Source organism: Euprymna scolopes, chromosome 14 (assembly GCF_053919585.1).
Source record: "Euprymna scolopes isolate OS-2025 chromosome 14, ASM5391958v1, whole genome shotgun sequence".
Classification (NCBI taxonomy): domain Eukaryota; kingdom Metazoa; phylum Mollusca; class Cephalopoda; order Sepiida; family Sepiolidae; genus Euprymna; species Euprymna scolopes.
In genome coordinates, this window is record NC_136495.1 from 159,361,981 (window position 1) to 159,385,364 (window position 23,384).

The 23,384-nt window shown below is 38.2% G+C and overlaps 1 protein-coding gene across 1 annotated transcript in view; it reads left to right on the forward strand.

Moving 5' to 3' along the window:
• The window catches only part of LOC145293315 (uncharacterized), a 41,388-nt gene extending 19,465 nt beyond the window's left edge, over positions 1-21,923 (forward strand). Inside the window, exon 2 of the mRNA XM_080139960.1 lies at positions 16,938-21,923. Coding sequence (XP_079996086.1) covers positions 18,452-19,303 — 852 coding nt within the window. The 5' untranslated portion in view covers positions 16,938-18,451 and the 3' untranslated portion in view covers positions 19,304-21,923. The remainder of the gene's footprint in view (positions 1-16,937) is intronic.
• Positions 21,924-23,384: the final 1,461 nt, after the last annotated feature.

Consider the following 23,384-nt stretch of genomic DNA (forward strand, 5'->3'; position numbering starts at 1 on the left):
TTTTAAATGATTAAACCCATATTATCGCCCCACTCTTATTAAAATAATAACTTTGATAACATTCTGTTAGTATATATTTCCAGCAACGTCCTTTTATACCAGGCTATGACTGGTACAAGGGTAGTATATATTTCAAGCAACATCCTTTTATACCGGGCTATGGCAGGTACAAGGGTAGTATATATTTCCAGCAACATCCTTTTATACCAGGCTATGGCGGGTACAAGGCTAGTATATATTTCCAGCAACGTCTTTTTATACCGGGCTATGGCGGGTACAAGGGCCGTACATATTTCCAGCAACATCTTTTTATACTGGCCTGTGGTTGGTACAAGGGTAGTATATATTTCCAGCAACATCCTTTTATACCGGGCTATGGCGGGTACAAGGGTAGATTATATTTCCAGCAACATCCTTTTATACCGGGCTATGACTGGTACAAGGGCTGTAGATATTTCCAGCAACGTCTTTTTATACCGGCCTGTGGTTGGTAGATGGGTAGTATATATTTCCAGCAACGTCCTTTTATAACGTCCTGTGGTTGGTACAAGGGTAGTATATATTTCCAGCAACGTCCTTTTATACAGGGCTATGACTGGTACAAGGGTAGTATATATTTCCAGCAACGTCCTTTTATACCGGGCTATGGCGGGTACAAGGGTAGTATATATTTCCAGCAACCTCCTTTTATACCGGGCTATGGCGGGTACAAGGGTAGTATATATTTCCAGCAACATCCTTTTATACCGGGCTATGGCGGGTACAAGGGTAGTATATATTTCCAGCAACGTCCTTTTATACCGGGCTATGGCAGGTACAAGGGTAGTATATATTTCCAGCAACATCCTTTTATACAGGGCTATGACTGGTACAAGGGTAGTATATATTTCCAGCAACATCCTTTTATACCGGGCTATGGCGGGTACAAGGGTAGTATATATTTCCAGCAACGTCCTTTTATACCGGGCTATGGCAGGTACAAGGGTAGTATATATTTCCAGCAACGTCCTTTTATACCGGCCTGTGGTTGGTACAAGGGTAGTATATATTTCCAGCAACATCGTTTTATACAGGGCTATGACTGGTACAAGGGTAGTATATATTTCCAGCAACATCCTTTTATACCAGGCTATGGCGGGTACAAGGGTAGTATATATTTCCAGCGACGTCCTTTTATACCGGGCTATGCCAGGTACAAGGGTAGTATATATTTCCAGCAACATCCTTTTATACAGGGCTATGACTGGTACAAGGGTAGTATATATTTCCAGCAACATCCTTTTATACCGGGCTATGGCGGGTACAAGGGTAGTATATATTTCCAGCAACGTCCTTTTATACCGGGCTATGGCAGGTACAAGGGTAGTATATATTTCCAGCAACGTCCTTTTATACCGGCCTGTGGTTGGTACAAGGGTAGTATATATTTCCAGCAACATCGTTTTATACAGGGCTATGACTGGTACAAGGGTAGTATATATTTCCAGCAACATCCTTTTATACCGGGCTATGGCGGGTACAAGGGTAGTATATATTTCCAGCAACGTCCTTTTATACCGGGCTATGCCAGGTACAAGGGTAGTATATATTTCCAGCAACATCCTTTTATACAGGGCTATGACTGGTACAAGGGTAGTATATATTTCCAGCAACATCCTTTTATACCGGGCTATGGCGGGTACAAGGGTAGTATATATTTCCAGCAACGTCCTTTTATACCGGGCTATGACTGGTACAAGGGTAGTATATATTTCCAGCAACATCCTTTTATACCGGGCTATGACTGGTACAAGGGTAGTATATATTTCCAGCAACGTCTTTTTATACCGGGCTATGACTAGTACAAGGGTAGCATATATTTCCAGCAACATCCTTTTATACCGGGCTATGGCGGGTACAAGGGTAGTATATATTTCCAGCAACATCCTTTTATACCGGGCTATGACTGGTACAAGGGTAGTATATATTTCCAGCAACGTCCTTTTATACAGGGCTATGACTGGTACAAGGGTAGCATATATTTCCAGCAACGTCCTTTTTACAGGGCTATGACTGGTACTAGGGTAGCATATATTTCCAGCAACGTCCTTATATACCGGGCTATGGCGGGTACAAGTGTAGTATATATTTCCAGCAACGTCCTTTTATACCAAGCTATGACTGGTACAAGGGTAGCATATATTTCCAGCAATATCCTTTTATACAGGGCTATGACTGGTACTAGGGTAGTATATATTTCCAGCAACGTCCTTCTATACCGGGCTATGGCGGGTACAAGGGTTGTATATATTTCCAGCAACGTCCTTTTATACCGGGCTATGGCGGGTACAAGGGTAGTATATATTTCCAGCAACGTCCTTTTATACCGGGCTATGGCGGGTACAAGGGTAGTATATATTTCCAGCAACGTCCTTTTAAACCGGGCTATGGCGGGTACAAGGGTAGTATATATTTCCAGCAACGTCCTTTTATACCGGGCTATGGCGGGTACAAGGCTAGTATATATTTCCAGCAACGTCTTTTTATACCGGGCTATGTCTGGTACAAGGGTAGCATATATTTCCAGCAACATCCTTTTATACAGGGCTATGACTGGTACAAGGGTAGTATATATTTCCAGCAACGTCTTTCTATACCGGGCTATGGCAGGTACAAGGGTAGTATATATTTCCAGCAACGTCTTTTTATACCGGGCTATTACTGGTACAAGGGTAGCATATATTTCCAGCAATGTCTTTTTATATCGGGCTATGACTGGTACAAGGGTAGTATATATTTCCAGCAACGTCCTTCTATACAGGGCTATGGCGGGTACAAGGGTAGTATATATTTCCAGCAACGTCCTTTTATACCGGGCTATGGCGAGTACAAGGGTAGTATACATTTCCAGCAACATTCTTTTATACCAGGCTATGGCGGGTACAAGGGTAGTATATATTTCCAGCAACGTCTTTTTATACCGGGCTATGGCAGGTACAAGGGTAGTATATATTTCCAGCAACGTCTTTTTATACCGGGCTATGGCGGGTACAAGGGTAGTATATATTTCCAGCAACGTCCTTTTATACTGGGCTATGGCGGGTACAAGGGTAGTATATATTTCCAGCAACGTCCTTTTATACCGAGCTATGGCAGGTACAAGGGTAGTATATATTTCCAACAACATCCTTTTATACCGGGCTATGGCAGGTACAAGGGTAGTATATATTTCCAGCAACGTCTTTTTATACCGGGCTATGACTGGTACAAGGGTAGTATATATTTCCAGCAACGTCCTTTTATACTGGGCTATGGCGGGTACAAGGGTAGTATATATTTCCAGCAACATCCTTTTATACCGAGCTATGGCAGGTACAAGGGTAGTATATATTTCCAGCAACATCCTTTTATACCGGGCTATGACTGGTACAAGGGTAGTATATATTTCCAGCAACGTCCTTTTATACTGGGCTATGGCGGGTACAAGGGTAGTATATATTTCCAGCAACGTCTTTTTATACCGGGCTATGACTGGTACAAGGGTAGCATATATTTCCAGCAACATCCTTTTATACCGGGCTATGGCGGGTACAAGGGTAGTATATATTTCCAGCAACATCCTTTTATACCGGGCTATGACTGGTACAAGGGTAGTATATATTTCCAGCAACGTCCTTTTATACAGGGCTATGACTGGTACAAGGGTAGCATATATTTCCAGCAACGTCCTTTTTACAGGGCTATGACTGGTACTAGGGTAGTATATATTTCCAGCAACGTCCTTCTATACCGGGCTATGGCGGGTACAAGGGTAGTATATATTTCCAGCAACGTCCTTTTATACCGGGCTATGACTGGTACAAGGGTAGTATATATCTCCAGCAACATCCTTTTATACCGGGCTGTGGCAGGTACAAGGGTAGTATTTATTTCCAGCAATTTCTTTTTATACCAGGCTATGGCAGGTACAAGGGTAGTATATATTTCCAGCAACGTCCTTTTATACCGGGCTATGGCGGGTACAAGTGTAGTATATATTTCCAGCAACGTACTTTTATACCGGGCTATGGCGGGTACAAGGGTAGTATATATTTCCAGCAACATCCTTTTATACCGGGCTATGGCGGGTACAAGGGTAGTATATATTTCCAGCAACGTCCTTTTATACCGGGCTATGGCGGGTACAAGGGTAGTATATATTTCCAGCAACGTCTTTTTATACCGGGCAGTGACTGGTACAAGGGTAGCATATATTTCCAGCAAGGTCCTTTTATACCGGGCTATGGCAGGTACAAGGGTCGTATATATTTCCGGCAATGTCCTTTTATACCGGGATATTGCGGGTAAAAGGGTAGTATATATTTCCAGCAACGTCCTTTTATACCGGGCTATGGCGGCTACAAGGGTATTATATATTTCCAGCAACATCCTTTTATACCGGGCTATGGCGGGTACAAGGGTAGTATATATTTCCAGCAACATCCTTTTATACCGGCCTATGGCGGGTACAAGGGTAGTATATATTTCCAGCAACGTCCTTTTATACCGGCCTGTGGTTGGTACAAGGGTAGTATATATTTCCAGCAACGTCCTTTTATACAGGGCTATGACTGGTACAAGGGTAGTATATATTTCCAGCAACGTCCTTTTATACCGGGCTATGGCGGGTACAAGGGTAGTATATATTTCCAGCAACATCCTTTTATACCGGGCTATGGCGGGTACAAGGGTAGTATATATTTACAGCAACATCCTTTTTTACCGGGCTATGGCGGGTACAAGTGTAGTATATATTTCCAGCAACGTCCTTTTATACAGGCCTGTGGTTGGTACAAGGGTAGTATATATTTCCAGAAACATCGTTTTATACAGGGCTATGACTGGTACAAGGGTAGTATATATTTCCAGCAACATCCTTTTATACCGGGCTATGGCGGGTACAAGGCTAGTATATATTTCCAGCAACGTCCTTTTATACTGGGCTATGGCGGGTACAAGGGTAGTATATATTTCCAGCAACATCCTTTTATACAGGGCTATGACTGGTACAAGGGTAGTATATATTTCCAGCAACATCCTTTTATACCGGGCTATGGCGGGTACAAGCGTAGTATATATTTCCAGCAACGTCCTTTTATACCGGCCTGTGGTTGGTACAAGGGTAGTATATATTTCCAGCAACATCCTTTTATACCGGGCTATGACTGGTACAAGGGTAGTATATATTTCCAGCAACGTCTTTTTATACCGGGCTATGACTGGTACAAGGGTAGCATATATTTCCAGCAACGTCCTTTTATACCGGACTATGGCGGGTACAAGGGTAGTATATATTTCCAGCAACATCCTTTTATACCGGGCTATGACTGGTACAAGGGTAGTATATATTTCCAGCAACATCCTTTTATACAGGGCTATGACTGGTACAAGGGTAGTATATATTTCCAGCAACATCCTTTTATACCGGGCTATGGCGGGTACAAGCGTAGTATATATTTCCAGCAACGTCCTTTTATACCGGCCTGTGGTTGGTACAAGGGTAGTATATATTTCCAGCAACATCCTTTTATACCGGGCTATGGCGGGTACAAGGCTAGTATATATTTCCAGCAACGTCCTTTTATACTGGGCTATGGCGGGTACAAGGGTAGTATATATTTCCAGCAACATCCTTTTATACAGGGCTATGACTGGTACAAGGGTAGTATATATTTCCAGCAACATCCTTTTATACCGGGCTATGGCGGGTACAAGCGTAGTATATATTTCCAGCAACGTCCTTTTATACCGGCCTGTGGTTGGTACAAGGGTAGTATATATTTCCAGCAACATCCTTTTATACCGGGCTATGACTGGTACAAGGGTAGTATATATTTCCAGCAACGTCTTTTTATACCGGGCTATGACTGGTACAAGGGTAGCATATATTTCCAGCAACGTCCTTTTATACCGGACTATGGCGGGTACAAGGGTAGTATATATTTCCAGCAACATCCTTTTATACCGGGCTATGACTGGTACAAGGGTAGTATATATTTCCAGCAACATCCTTTTATACAGGGCTATGACTGGTACAAGGGTAGTATATATTTCCAGCAACATCCTTTTATACCGGGCTATGGCGGGTACAAGCGTAGTATATATTTCCAGCAACGTCCTTTTATACCGGCCTGTGGTTGGTACAAGGGTAGTATATATTTCCAGCAACATCCTTTTATACCGGGCTATGACTGGTACAAGGGTAGTATATATTTCCAGCAACGTCTTTTTATACCGGGCTATGACTGGTACAAGGGTAGTATATATTTCCAGCAACATCCTTTTATACCGGGCTATGGCGGGTACAAGGCTAGTATATATTTCCAGCAACGTCCTTTTATACTGGGCTATGGCGGGTACAAGGGTAGTATATATTTCCAGCAACATCCTTTTATACAGGGCTATGACTGGTACAAGGGTAGTATATATTTCCAGCAACATCCTTTTATACCGGGCTATGGCGGGTACAAGCGTAGTATATATTTCCAGCAACGTCCTTTTATACCGGCCTGTGGTTGGTACAAGGGTAGTATATATTTCCAGCAACATCCTTTTATACCGGGCTATGACTGGTACAAGGGTAGTATATATTTCCAGCAACGTCTTTTTATACCGGGCTATGACTGGTACAAGGGTAGCATATATTTCCAGCAACGTCCTTTTATACCGGACTATGGCGGGTACAAGGGTAGTATATATTTCCAGCAACATCCTTTTATACCGGGCTATGACTGGTACAAGGGTAGTATATATTTCGAGCAACGTCTTTTTATACCGGGCAGTGACTGGTACAAGGGTAGCATATATTTACAGCAACGTCCTTTTATACCAGGCTATGGCGGGTACAAGGGTAGTATATATTTCCAGCAACGTCCTTTTATACCGAGCTATGGCAGGTACAAGGGTAGTATATATTTCCAACAACATCCTTTTATACCGGGCTATGGCAGGTACAAGGGTAGTATATATTTCCAGCAATGTCTTTTTATACCGGGCTATGACTGGTACAAGGGTAGTATATATTTCCAGCAACGTCCTTTTATACTGGGCTATGGCGGGTACAAGGGTAGTATATATTTCCAGCAACATCCTTTTATACCGAGCTATGGCAGGTACAAGGGTAGTATATATTTCCAGCAACATCCTTTTATACCGGGCTATGACTGGTACAAGGGTAGTATATATTTCCAGCAACGTCCTTTTATACTGGGCTATGGCGGGTACAAGGGTAGTATATATTTCCAGCAACGTCCTTTTATACCGGGCTATGGCAGGTACAAGAGTAGTATATATTTCCAGCAACATCCTTTTATACCGGGCTGTGGCAGGTACAAGGGTAGTATTTATTTCCAGCAATTTCTTTTTATACCAGGCTATGACTGGTACAAGGGTAGTATATATTTCCAGCAACGTCCTTTTATACCGGGCTATGGCGGGTACAAGTGTAGTATATATTTCCAGCAACGTACTTTTATACCGGGCTATGGCGGGTACAAGGGTAGTATATATTTCCAGCAACATCCTTTTATACCGGGCTATGGCGGGTACAAGGGTAGTATATATTTCCAGCAACGTCCTTTTATACCGGGCTATGGCGGGTACAAGTGTAGTATATATTTCCAGCAACGTCTTTTTATACCGGGCAGTGACTGGTACAAGGGTAGCATATATTTCCAGCAACGTCCTTTTATACCGGGCTATGGCAGGTACAAGGGTCGTATATATTTCCGGCAATGTCCTTTTATACCGGGATATTGCGGGTAAAAGGGTAGTATATATTTCCAGCAACGTCCTTTTATACCGGGCTATGGCGGCTACAAGGGTATTATATATTTCCAGCAACATCCTTTTATACCGGGCTATGGCGGGTACAAGGGTAGTATATATTTCCAGCAACATACTTTTATACCGGCCTATGGCGGGTACAAGGGTAGTATATATTTCCAGCAACGTCCTTTTATACCGGCCTGTGGTTGGTACAAGGGTAGTATATATTTCCAGCAACGTCCTTTTATACAGGGCTATGACTGGTACAAGGGTAGTATATATTTCCAGCAACGTCCTTTTATACCGGGCTATGGCGGGTACAAGGGTAGTATATATTTCCAGCAACATCATTTTATACCGGGCTATGGCGGGTACAAGGGTAGTATATATTTCCAGCAACATCCTTTTTTACCAGGCTATGGCGGGTACAAGGGTAGTATATATTTCCAGCAACGTCCTTTTATACAGGCCTGTGGTTGGTACAAGGGTAGTATATATTTCCAGCAAAATCGTTTTATACAGGGCTATGACTGGTACAAGGGTAGTATATATTTCCAGCAACATCCTTTTATACCGGGCTATGGCGGGTACAAGGCTAGTATATATTTCCAGCAACGTCCTTTTATACTGGGCTATGGCGGGTACAAGGGTAGTATATATTTCCAGCAACATCCTTTTATACAGAGCTATGACTGGTACAAGGGTAGTATATATTTCCAGCAACATCCTTTTATACCGGGCTATGGCGGGTACAAGCGTAGTATATATTTCCAGCAACGTCCTTTTATACCGGCCTGTGGTTGGTACAAGGGTAGTATATATTTCCAGCAACATCCTTTTATACCGGGCTATGACTGGTACAAGGGTAGTATATATTTCCAGCAACGTCTTTTTATACCGGGCTATGACTGGTACAAGGGTAGCATATATTTCCAGCAACGTCCTTTTATACCGGACTATGGCGGGTACAAGGGTAGTATATATTTCCAGCAACATCCTTTTATACCGGGCTATGACTGGTACAAGGGTAGTATATATTTCCAGCAACGTCTTTTTATACCGGGCAGTGACTGGTACAAGGGTAGCATATATTTCCAGCAACGTCCTTTTATACCAGGCTATGGCGGGTACAAGGGTAGTATATATTTCCAGCAATGTCCCTTTATACCGGGCTATGGCGGGTACAAGGGTAGTATATATTTCCAGCAACGTCCTTTTATACAGGGCTATGACTGGTACAAGGGTAGCATATATTTCCAGCAACGTCCTTTTTACAGGGCTATGACTGGTACTAGGGTAGTATATATTTCCAGCAACGTCCTTCTATACTGGGCTATGGCGGGTACAAGGGTAGTATATATTTCCAGCAACGTCCTTTTATACCGGGCTATGACTGGTACAAGGGTAGTATATATCTCCAGCAACATCCTTTTATACAGGGCTATGACTGGTACTAGAGTAGTATATATTTCCAGCAACGTCCTTCTATACCGGGCTATGGCAGGTACAAGGGTAGTATATATTTCCAGCAACGTCTTTTTATACCAAGCTATGACTGGTACAAGGGTAGCATATATTTCCAGCAACATCTTTTTATACAGGGCTATGACTGGTACTAGGGTAGTATATATTTCCAGCAACGTCCTTCTATACCGGGCTATGGCGGGTACAAGGGTTGTATATATTTCCAGCAACGTCCTTTTATACCGGGCTATGGCGGGTACAAGTGTAGTATATATTTCCAGCAACGTCCTTTTATACCGGGCTATGGCGGGTACAAGGGTAGTATATATTTCCAGCAACGTCCTTTTCAACCGGGCTATGGCGGGTACAAGGGTAGTATATATTTCCAGCAACGTCCTTTTATACCGGGCTATGGCGGGTACAAGGGTAGTATATATTTCCAGCAACGTCCTTTTATACCGGGCTATGGCGGGTACAAGGGTAGTATATATTTCCAGCAACATCCTTTTATACCGGGCTATGGCAGGTACAAGGGTAGTATATATTTCCAGCAACGTCCTTTTATACCGGGCTATGGCGGGTACAAGGCTAGTATATATTTCCAGCAACGTCTTTTTATACCGGGCTATGACTGGTACAAGGGTAGCATATATTTCCAGCAACATCCTTTTATACAGGGCTATGACTGGTACTAGGGTAGTATATATTTCCAGCAACGTCTTTCTATACCGTGCTATGGCAGGTACAAGGGTAGTATATATTTCCAGCAACGTCCTTCTATACCGGGCTATGGCGGGTACAAGGGTAGTATATATTTCCAGCAACATCCTTTTATACCGGGCTATGGCGGGTACAAGGGTAGTATATATTTCCAGCAACGTCTTTTTATACCGGGCTATGACTGGTACAAGGGTAGTATATATTTCCAGCAACGTCCTTTTATACTGGGCTATGGCGGGTACAAGGGTAGTATATATTTCCAGCAACGTCCTTTTATACCGGGCTATGGCAGGTACAAGAGTAGTATATATTTCCAGCAACATCCTTTTATACCGGGCTGTGGCGGGTACAAGGGCCGTACATATTTCCAGCAACGTCTTTTTATACCGGGCTATGACTGGTACAAGGGTAGCATATATTTCCAGCAACGTCCTTTTATACCGGGCTATGGCAGGTACAAGGGTAGTATATATTTCCAGCAACGTCCTTTTATACCGGGCTATGGCGGGTACAAGGGTCGTATATGTTTCCGGCAATGTCCTTTTATACCGGGCTATGGCGGGTACAAGGGTAGTATATATTTCCAGCAACGTCCTTTTATACCGGGCTATGGCGGGTACAAGGGTCGTATATATTTCCGGCAATGTCCTTTTATACCGGGATATTGCGGGTAAAAGGGTAGTATATATTTCCAGCAACGTCCTTTTATACCGGGCTATGGCGGGTAAAAGTGTTGTATATATTTCCAGCAACGTCCTTTTATACCGGCCTGTATTGGTACAAGGGTAGTATATATTTCCAGCAATGTCCTTTTATACAGGCCTGTGGTTGGTACAAGGGTAGTATATATTTCCAGCAAGGTGATTAAATGCCAGGCCATGCTGGATATGCTTCTATTATATATTTCCACCTATTTAATCAATTCAAGGGCGATTTGTGGTATTCTGCTAGTGTGGCACCGGGTTGTCTGCTAGTATATAATTCCACCTATCTCATTCTATCCCGGGCGATGCTGGGTATTCTGTTAGTATATATTTCAGGCTATGTAATTCAATCACGGTTGATGCCGGGTATTTTGTTAATATATACTTCCACCTATCTAATCGAAATCCGGACGATGCCTTATATTCTGCTTGTACATATTTCTACCAACCTCATCACATCCTGAGCAATGCTGGGTATTCTGCTAGTACATATTTCCACCTATTTCATCCGATTCTGGGCAACACCGGCTAGTCTGCTAATGCATATTTTTTCCTATTTCATCCAATCCTGGGCGATGCTGGGTATTCTGATAGTCCATATTTCCACCTATTAAATCCAATCCTGGGCAATACCAGGCATTTTGCTAGTACATATTTCTATTTATTTCATCCAATCCCAGGCAATGCCGGCTATTCTGCTAGTGCATATATTCACTTATCTCATCCAATCCGGGCAACGCTGTGTATTCTGCTAGTACATATTTTTACTTATTTACTCCAATCCCGGACATTGCCGGGTATTCTGCTAGAACATATACTTACCTATCTCATCCAATCCTGGGCAATGCCGGGTAATCTGTGAATACATATATCCACCTATCTCATCCAATCACGGGCAACGCTGGGTATTCTGCTAGTACATATATCAACCTATCTTAACCAATCCTGCACAACACTGGGTATTCTGCGAGTACATATTTCCACCTATCTCATACAATCCCTGGCAACGCCGGGTATTCTGCTAGTACAAATACCCACCTATCTTATCCAATCAAAGGCAGCGCCGGGTATTCTGCTAGGAAACATTCCACCTATTTCATCCAATCCTGGCAATGCAGGGTATTCTGCTAGTACATATATCCACCTATCTTATCTAATCCCGAGCGACGCCGGGTATTCTGCTCCTACATGTATCAACCTATCTCATCCAATCCCGGGCAACTCTGAGTATTCTGCTAGTATATATATCCACCTATCTCATCCAAACCTGGACAACACCAGGTATTCTGCTAATACATATGTTACAGGAAAAAGGGCTGTCCCCTTTTCCTGTAAGAAGAACTTTAGATAAGTGGAAAATGAGATTAGGATAGATCGAGATTCGAACATTGTAAGCAAGGTTCAGAAATAGATTCAGAAAATGGAATGTTAGAATTTTGCATTGTTAAATATCATATAAAATAGTTTGGCTATTGTGTGTTTGTAAAAATAATTTAATTCTTCATTGTTTTATGAAAATTGAAATAAAAAAGGTCAGCTAAAAATATAATAAACAATACAATTTAAAAATATGTTGAAAAATAGGTTAGTGAGAATTCTTTATTTCAGAAGTGTGTTTGGAGAACGTGTCAGTCATGTGAGTTCCCCACGTGAGTGGGTCATGTTTTGAAACCACACATCTGACGTCATAGCAAAAATGAATTCTCAATAATAGAAGCTCGGATGAGTAGAGAGGCAGTCGAAGATCAGAGGCAGACAAGTCCGGATTGAACAGTCAGCTGAGTCGGTTGGACAGAGTTGACATGATCAGAGGAGGGTCCCCTCAGAGGTGAAGGGGGTAGAACATTTAATGTAGAAATGACTTTGAATTCCTTGACGTCATCATCATTCAACCGGTCGATCTGATAATAAAGAAGTCATCATGTTTTGTAAACCTGTGTCGTGTCGTCATTCAACAGCAAAAGTAATGTGTGAAACATCCTTAATATGAACTTTGTCTCACTCATCGTTTTAGGAACTTTATGTAACTCTTACAAGAAATGTATCTCTTCTCCCCTCTTCTGTGTTATAAAAACTGATCACCCTCTCTCAGTTTCTAATATATGTTATAAGAATCTACAGAACTGTATTAAAATGTTATAAATGCCTCTCCCTCATCACCGTCATTACATGTACCTGCCATCTTTCGATATATGATCCCCAATATGAACCCAATTATACAACACATATATCCACTTATCTCATCCAATCTCTTGCAACACCAGGTATTCGGCTAGTTAATATTTCCACTTATTTCATCCAATCCAGAGCAACACCGGGTATGCTGCTAGTACATATATTCACCTATCTCATCCAATCCCAAGGTAATGCCGGGTATTCTGCTGATACATATATCCCCCTATCTCATCTAATCTCAGGCAACGACAGATATTCTGCTATCTCATCCTATTCCGGGTGATGCTGAGTATTCTGCTAGCACATATATCCATCTATTTCATCCAATCCCGGGCAACGTCAGGTATTCTGCTAGTACATATATCCACCTATCTCATCCAATCCTGGGCAATGCCAGGTATTCTGCTAGTATATATATATCCACCTATCTCATCCAATCCGAGGCAATGCTGGGTATTCTGCTAGTATATATGTCCACCTATCTCATCCAATTCCGGGCAACGCTAGGCATTCTGCTAGTACATATATCCACATATCTTTTCTGCTCCTGGGCGATGCCGGGTATTCTGCTAGTACATATATTCACCTCTCATCTAATCCCGGGCAACGCCGGGTATTCTTTTAGTGCATATTACTTCAACATGAATTCCTTAGTGTAGTATTAGTCTCAGCATTCGATTGACTTTAATCCCCCTCCTCCTTAACTCAGGATTACTTTATATATTTACATGATTTCTGAAATGTTACAAATAAACTCTCAGCATGCACTGATTCATTACCTGCTTTTTTGAATCAGCAGTTCAGCCATATGATTTTTGGAATATGACATCTTGTGTCAATGTAGTACACGATAAATATATAATATGCATCTTTTTTAATCTATATAATTATAAAACTCAAATGACCTTGTAATGATGTATGTAACCCACTTTCTGGTTTATGACATTCGGTTGCACATGTGTGCATGACCTGCGCACTGAAATATTAACCTTATTATTTCAAAATTATTATTTAATATGGGAAGAGTGGGGTTTAAAATAACTTAAACGTAATACAGAAATGAATGATGTAAAAACAAAAAAAAAGCAGACAGTATTAACAATTGTTTATCTGGATAATTTAAACGCAAAAAAAAGAACAATTGGGACGCTGATATATTAACATTATTTCGAAATTATTATTTAACGTAGGAAGAGTGGGGTTTAAAATAAACAAAAAAACAAAAGAACAATTGGGATGCCGAAATATTAACGTTATTATTTCGAAATTATTATTTAATATGGGAAGAGTGGGGTTTAAAATAACTCAAATGTAATATAGAAATGAACGATGTAAAAAAAGCAGATATATCAAAATTTGAATTTAACTATAATAAGTATTATGGTATCTGTTCAGTGCACCTATAAGTATGGCCAACCACTTATAATTCAGTAACTGTAAATTTTTTTTGTCAAAAATAATCAATTATAATAAACAGAACGACTCATAGAAATCTATCTATATTCTTTTTTCAGACCTATTTTCTTTACGGCACAAGTGTAAGGCTCATACTTGAATTCCATAGCTAATATAACATACTGACCCAACGGGTCATGTATGTCTAGTAGAATATAATGTTCAGTAATAAATTACGCCATATAACTGGTTATTTGGTCTTTTGACTAAGATCAATATGTAGTATCTGTTCTTAGAATTCAAGTGATCACATCTTTCGCCCCCCCTTATTGTTACTAATATTAAAAAGAAAATGGCTGTTTGTTTTTGTTTTGTAAGTATAGCGATTCATTCCTCTTATCGCTAAATATTTTTAAGCATAATTTTTTTCCTTATCATTTTTCGTTGTCATTTTTCGTTATACTCTCATATTATACTATTTTTAACCCGATAATCATGTTGGAACCATTTTCATAATGTGAAAGTTTATATTTTAATCTGTACCATACTGACATCTTACCCATCTCTTATTATATTCATTGTATTGCATACAAACGTCGCCATTAAAGTGTGCTGACGTCACATTACGTGACATGACTAAACATTTTTTCAAATATGTATAAATAACATAAGAATCTATTTTAAATTATAGCGAATTAAGTAGTATTTAACGTTAAAATGTCACTAAATCTGATGACCCACCTATGCAAAAAAAATCGGCCAGACGACCAACCTAGAGTTGACCATTTGGGCCAAAATTTCAATATTTTTTCCCGAAGGTTGGAGTTTCAAGATAATACCAAATTTGTAAAGTTTTGTGTCTGTCGAAAGTTTTTGGTGGACGTAGAAACACACACACGCACACACATGTTCGCTTATATATATATATATATATATATATATATATATATATATATATATATATATATATATATAATAATTAAAGTAATGATTTTGTACTATGAAATAGTTACTGTCAAGAATTGTAAATGTTAACGGAATTAAAGGAAAAAAATTGTAAGCTCGTACACATCATGCAATTTAGAATGTACACTTTTGTCATTTATTTATTATATGTATATATATATATATTTATATGTATAATGAATAAATGATAAAAAGGCTATATTCCAAATTTTATTATGTGTACCATCTTACAACTTATTTCCTGTAATTCCATTAACTTTTACAATTCTTGACAGTAACCATCTGTAAGATGTAAGATCATCTTGACAGTAACCATCTTACAATTTATTCTTTTAATTCAGTTGAGACTTACAATTTTTGACATAATATGCTCCATAATTACATTGAGCTTCTTCAATAAGGATTAGTATATATAAAAATGAAATATAAGTGAATAAAGAATATTTCCACATAAATATATATATTGTCTAGGAAGATTTTCCACATTTAGAATTATATAAATAAAAAATTAGTCCTTTGCGTAGAAAATCATTTTTTATTTTTTGTAATTTCCTGCAGTTGCTGAATCAGTTTGCTTTCACAAATCCACCTATTTTACTCTCTCTGTACAATATATATATATATATATATATCAGCTGGTAAATAGTGAAAACTTGAAAAAGGTGCTCAATACTATTGCAGAGCAAATATATATTTTTTATTTTATTACCATTTTATCTGTTTAGTTACACATGTTTCTGCTACTGAATCGTATTAACGATCCAGACCTGGACAGAATATATATATATATATATATATATATATATATATATATGGTATTAGTTGTAATCCACCTTTTGTAAAAAATGAAAACAACCATGTACGGATATTTATTTTTTAAATAAACAAATATTCATTTATTTTAAGTTTCAAATCTTCGGTTTATAACAAAGCCCTCATCAAGATTAAAAAAAAAACAATACATTTTTTGTCTTACTTGCCATGATGTCATCTGGCACAGTCTATTTGTCGAAGATGGTGATTGTGTATTGTCCAGTGGGTAGCGCCTGTTCTCACACAAATGTGTAATAGTAAATTAGGAAATATTTGATAACATGTGAAGAAGATTCATAATTTTCTTTTGTATTTTTTTGGATAGCAACTATTTGTAAGTAATTTTGGTGATTTTTATACGTTCTCCAATTTGAACATCTGTAAATATTTATACATTAATTTCTTGAACTAAGCACAATGGTAAAGGAGTGCCAGATTGTTTAAATGCATCGAATGGATTAGTCAATGTGTTGCACATGTAACGAGATTATTATTACAGTTTTTAAAATCATCAATTGTGCTTCAAAATATTGGAAATTATTTTGTTTATAAAATGTGTAAATTATATTAAAACATTAAATTTTAATCTCATTGAAGGTTTTGTAGAAAATTTAGTTTAATATTATCGCTACAAAATGAATTCATTCATATAAAGTAGGGATAAGTATCGGAAAATATCCTCATTCCATTTTTAAATTAAATAATTTCGAATTTTGTGACTTCTTAATAAAGTTGAACATGATGACTCCAATTTTTTGTTTTCAGCACATTATACTGAAACTTATTTCTAATTTATCTTTCGTAAATAACTATGTCTAGACCTTAACGTCATAAAAATAATTCTGTTTGCAAAAACATGTATAACATTTATATATTTTCTTCAAATTTATCTTTTATTTCTTTTTTAATTTGCAGAATATCAAGCAAACAACACAAGAAAAATGCAAATGGATTAAAATTAAAAGGCAGAAATGAGAGAATTGTAAACCATACAATTTTCTTTCATCAGTTCGCATTTTCTGAAAATATATTTAAAAACAATTTGCTTTTAACTAGGAAAGTATTTTTTCTATTCATAGTTTCATTCAATGGCAATAGCTATAGTACTTTTAAAAACTGAACACTTTTATAACTTAGTGTTTAGCTTTATTATGTTTTACATAAATAATAGTGTATAATCATCTCTTAAATATTTCGACTTTGAAAATGAATTGTGAATCCTTTACTGCAGAGAAACGATATTCTTGTGAAATATGTGGTTCTTCGTTTACACATAAAGAAAATATGTTGCGACATATAAGAACACATACTGGAGAGAAACCATATTCTTGTGAAATATGTGGTTCTTCTTTTACACTGAAGCACCATATGTTGCAGCATATAAGAACACATACTGGAGAGAAACCATATTCTTGTGAAATATGTGGCTCTTCTTTTACACAGAAGCAACATATGCGGACACATATGCGGACACATACTGGAGAGAGACCATATTCTTGTGAAATATGTGGCTCTTCTTTTACACAGAAGCAACATATCCGGACACATATGCGGACACATACTGCAGAGAAACGATATTCTTGTGAAATATGTGGTTCTTCTTTTACACATAAAGAAAATATGTTGCGACATATAAGAACACATACTGGAGAGAAACCATATTCTTGTGAAGTATGTGGTACTTCTTTTACACTGAAGCACCATATGTTGCAACATATAAGAACACATACTGGAGAGAAACCATATTCTTGTGAAATATGTGGCTCTTCTTTTACACAGAAGCAACATATGCAGATACATATGCGAACACATACTGGAGAGAAACCATATTCTTGTGAAGTATGTGGCTCTTCTTTTGCAAGGAAAGACCGTATGTTACGACATATGCACAAACACACTGGGGATAAGCCATATTCTTGTGAAGTATGTGGCTCTTCTTTTTTATATAAATCATATATATCGCGACATATGCGAACACATACTGGAGAGAAACCGTATTCTTGTAAAATATGTGGCTTTTCTTTTTCATGGAAATCAGACATGCTTAAACATATGCGAACACATACTGGAGAGAAACCATATTCTTGTGAAGTATGTGGCTCTTCTTTTGCATGGAAATCAGGCATGCTTAAACATATGCGAACACATACTGGAGAGAAACCATATTCTTGTGAAGTATGTGGCTCTTCTTTTGCAAGAAAACAATATATGTTGGAGCATATGCGAACACATACTGGAGAGAAACCATATTCCTGTGAAGTATGTGGCATTTCCTTTGCAAGACAACACCATATGTTGCAGCATATGCGAACACATACTGGGGAGAAACCATATTCTTGTAAAGTATGTGGTTCTTCTTTTGCACTGAAGCAACACATGTTACAACATATGCAAACCCATACTGGAGAAAAACCATATTCCTGTGAACTATGTGGCTCTTCCTTTACACGGAAGGGACATGTATTGCGACACATGCGAACACATACTGGAGAGAACTCACAGGCAGAAACAAAATAACTGCCATTAACCAACTAGCCATGCCAGTGGTAACATACAGTTTTGGTATTGTCGACTGGCCACAAAAAGACATAAATAGACTAGACACTAAGACACGTAAAATGCTGACAATGTATAAAGTAATATACAGAAACCAGTGTCTGTCTAGAATGTATCTGCCCAGATGGAAAGGAGGTATGGGGCTCTCGGAGATTGACCATCAACATCGTGCAACTATTGTGAGCACCGGACAATATCTGATGAGCTCTAAAAACCCAACTCTCAAAATGGTACACCAACATCAGGAATCAAGAGCCAGTAGAACAACATCCATCACAAAACTGGCCAAACATTTTGGGAAAGACTGTCGTACAAGTGAGACAGAAACAGAAAAGATACCTGCGACTGAAATAGCCAGAAAAAGTCGCCAGAAATACACTAAAGCTTTCCATGACAAGAAAGTTGAAGAATGGGCCAACCAACAACGGGGCAAGTATTTTCTGGACGAATATAACCAAGACTATATTGATAAGGAAGGGTCTCTAAGCTGGCTAAAGGATGGATCGCTCCACTATGACCAGGAGAAGTTTATAATAGCTGCTCAAGATCAAGGCTTGATGACCAATGCGTTTAAAAAGATGAGTGGTCTCAGCAAAGACAACAAATGCAGGTTCTGCTACACAGAAGTAGAGAGTGTGAGCCACCTGATTTCTAGCTGTAAGGTTCTGCTAAGGGACGGCTACTATACAATGCGACACAATGAAGTATGCAAATATCTCCACTGAACGATCTGCAATAAGTTAAATATCGAATGCAGCAAGAAGTCATGGGAACATATACCCGAAAGAACAGTCAGAAACAAGTCATATACCATCCACTATGACTATGCAATCCATACAGCCACGTACCTAGAAAACGGAGCTATAAAACCCGACATTGTAATATGGGACAAGAAGGAGAAGGAAGCAACCTTGGTGGAAGTTAGTGTCCCGAATGATGCTGGGTTAAACAGAGCTGAGAGGGAAAAGATTACCAAATACCAGGGTCTTATGTATGACATGAAAAGAAACTGGAACCTTAAGAAGATCTCTATCATTCCAGTAATTATAGGAGCAACCGGACTTATGAAAAAGAATTTTACAAACTATCTTACAAATATACCAGGTAAACCAAGTGCAAAGGAGATTCAAACAATTGCACTTAAAGGGACGGTTAGAATCTTAAAAAGATCTCTCGGTTGGAGTGTCTAAAATAGCAGGTGTATGTTTGGCATCTGGTAGGATGCCCCATCCCTGGCTTAAACAAAATGATAAGAAAAATGAAAAAATAGAGAGAAATCACATTCTTGTGAAATATGTGGCTCTTCTTTCACAAGAAAAGACTATATGTTGCAACATATGCGAACTCGTATATGATAGAAATCATTCTTTTGATTTGTGTCTCATGCAAACACGTACTGTAAACAAAATACGTTTCACTTATTTTTACATAAAATTATATTCATGTGAACTATGTAACTCTTCATTTTCAAATGTGCTAAAGAAAACTATATTCTCATACAATATTTTGTTCATTTACAATTTTAACGGCAAATGTTGCAACACATGAAAACCAATTTATTTTTGTTGCATGTCCTATAAAAAAACGGTACTAGTTAAATTTATTTCATTCCACAGGTATAGTATGTTGTAGCTAATATGAAAATTGCTCGATAAAAACTGAAATGTCATGAAGGATGCTTCTATTGCAATAGAAACATATTTGTGAGGTATGTGCCTTATCTCTTACACAATGATTTCAGTGTATGTGGACACACTGAATTGCAATTCCAGTAATCATGAACAAGAACATTAAAAATTACCTGACGTTTATAATTGGTGAACTTATACAGGAAAGGGATTACAATTTTATTTAAAGAAATAGTTTGAATACAAAAATTAACCCTAATATTTGGGACTTTTTCATAACAAATTGCTGATGCAGATGTTTAAATACATTTAAGAAGAAAAGATTTGAGCTGACGTACAAGGCCAGTTATAAATTTGAAAGTATTGATAAAAACTTCAATATGTTTTTAAATGAAATAAAAAATGAAAAAGTATTTTCGAAATCTTTGTTTTATAACATGAAAATAACATAGCGTTCAAAAACCTTTCGGATATATCATCAGATCAATGTTTAGTGGGAGCAAAAATTTCTAAAATTAAATGAATTTTATTTGACTAGAAAACTGAAATTATTTATCCCAATTGCATACCAAACATATTGTAGTTTAAAAAGGGTTGACATTTCATGTATCGATAGTAGGACAGAAAAAAGAAAAGGAAAAAACATGAGTTAATTGATTACAGAAAGCACGAATAGAGGTGATTGATAAGAGATATACTAGATTATTCCATAAAGACTAGATCAGTTATCTTAAGTGAATGTATTTCTACAAAATTATGAATCGTCCATATTTGGGTGGAGTACCATTAACCTAATTAACTAAATAGTGTCTGCCCCTCTCAAAAAGTGATGCTAATTTCCTCAAAAATCCAAATCATGAATTGACACAATAACTACAATTCTTAGCAAGATTTAAAGAAGGTATAAGGTTTAACAAGACTAGGGAAGCAGTTAATTGAAATAATGTGCTGAAAAATTGAATTATGATCATGGGGAGCCTTGTTCATTTTAGGAAAAAGTAAGAGAGGTGCAGCTCTAAAGGAACATTGTCACTAGTAGTCTGATAATATTTTCCATTAAGGTTGAGAATTATATTCTATTTGCAGGAGGAGTAGTGTCACCTCATGGGACTTCCCAATATAGGGCTGTGTATCTGGAGCCCCGATGAGCTAGTTTTTTTTTATTTGGTGTTGCTCCCCCCCTCATGAGATTGCACGTTGTTGAAAGTCTGAATCCCCAAAGTTTAATACCTGAACTTAAATTGTCTACACCCTCTGTTTTCTTCCTATTGTATGCAACGAGACAGATTGAGAGATTCAGTGAAGCAGTGAGACAGGTTCCCCTCGAAAGACAAACAACGAAATTTTGTGGGGTTCTAAAAGTACATTTTAGTGATCCCGTGGACTTCTCTTTTTTTTCTTCAGGATATTTCCTGAGCGATTTTCTTTTTAAGTTCGTCTAGTATATATATCTTTTGGAGTTGAATCCTTGTTGCGGCACCAAATATAACATTTAGTGACGACCTGACCTCTCTCGGTTAAGATGAAACACGAAGACTGCAGTGTCCACATAGTTACAAGTGCAGTCCTAGGTGGTTCGGCTCAAACATACACCAAGGTCCTGTGACGCGGTTCAGTCGCTTTCATGAAAACTGGGTTGATATGACGTTTGATGGCAGCAGTTGATCTTTTCTATCCTCTTCGATTGTAAAGAAAGATCATTCAAATTAGTTATTAATTTTTCCTCAGTTCACTTGCAAGTAATAACAATAAACGACGCCAACTCTTGTTTTTTTCATATGAAATTAATTATTCACAAAAGAGAAAAATAAAAATATAATTATGTACAGTTTTTCACAGGGGAATTAAAATAAAAGAAATAAAATATAAATTTATGTTTCTTTTTTTTGGGGTAGTTATAATAGTCGATGAACAGGCCTTAGCCTTCTTTTCAATAACCGAGTTCTTGCTTTCAATCTATCAGAGACAAGTACTTTCTCGAAAAAACTGGGGTGTGGAGGCGGGGACAGTTTCCCTCCGAGTCAACAGACTCCCAAACGTTAGTCAAATTTACTCCAGACTCCTGACTTTAAACTGCAATGTGATTTTCCTTGCTCTGCAGTGCTATAAGGACCCAGAGTTGGTGTGGGTCGGAACAGATATGAGTGTTCCAGCAAACCAATCATCATCCAATCCGTCACATCTTGGTTCGTCCTGATGGGATACCCAGCTACCAGTACAAGGAGTACATATATCATATGCTTTGTTCATCGGAAAGAACTACACCATCGATCACCTTTCAAGAATAGTACAGATTAAGGTGGTCTATGAAATCAAGAAGGTTGTTAAGAATATTGCGACATAATTCATGCAATGACACAAAATGTTTTCCTACTGGCCATGTTCCAGAGACATCGCTAAACGTATCCCTTCTGTCCAAAAACATGACAAAATATTTTCTTGCTAATTTTGCCCCCAAATATTTTTTTTATTCATTCCGATATTTCTTTTTATACTTTTGGTGCAATAAACATGTTTGCAACATTTTACAACGTTCATCTGCATTTGTCATCTAGTTTTTGCCTTTCTTAGTTGTAATAAGGAAAACTCTGTTCTGGAACAACTTCCCTACTACGCTTTATCTTCTATAGAGAACAAGGGTAAAAAATTATACTCCAATGCAATCGACTGCTTATATTCTATCGACTGAGACATAAACGACAATACTTTGACCCACTGTAATACACAATGTACATAAGCATCCACTTCTGGTACACAAAGCAGAGTCTCACAAACACATTCATCAATCAAGAGAGGAAAGTGAGGACTCAACATGTCTAGCTTCTCGAAACATCACGACAACCGGTCTGAAAATAAAGTCGAGATCACCCAACAAGCTAGACATTTCTATACATAACCAAAACACAGGGCTATAAATTACACACTAAATGAAAAAACCTCAGTAAATACTAAAGTTATATGTTAGGAGAAATCATGTAATAATATTTGAGAAAGACAAGCGTGTTATGTTATGAAGCGTATGGTGACAAGCAAAAAGAATAGACAACACAGGATTAAGATTTGAACGAACTCAACAATTTATTTTCTAATAAATAACACAGAATAATAACGAGCTGTCCTTGGGGTGAAGATGGCAGATTGTTGTTAGTTGTTGTTATTGTGGTTATAAGGCACGACG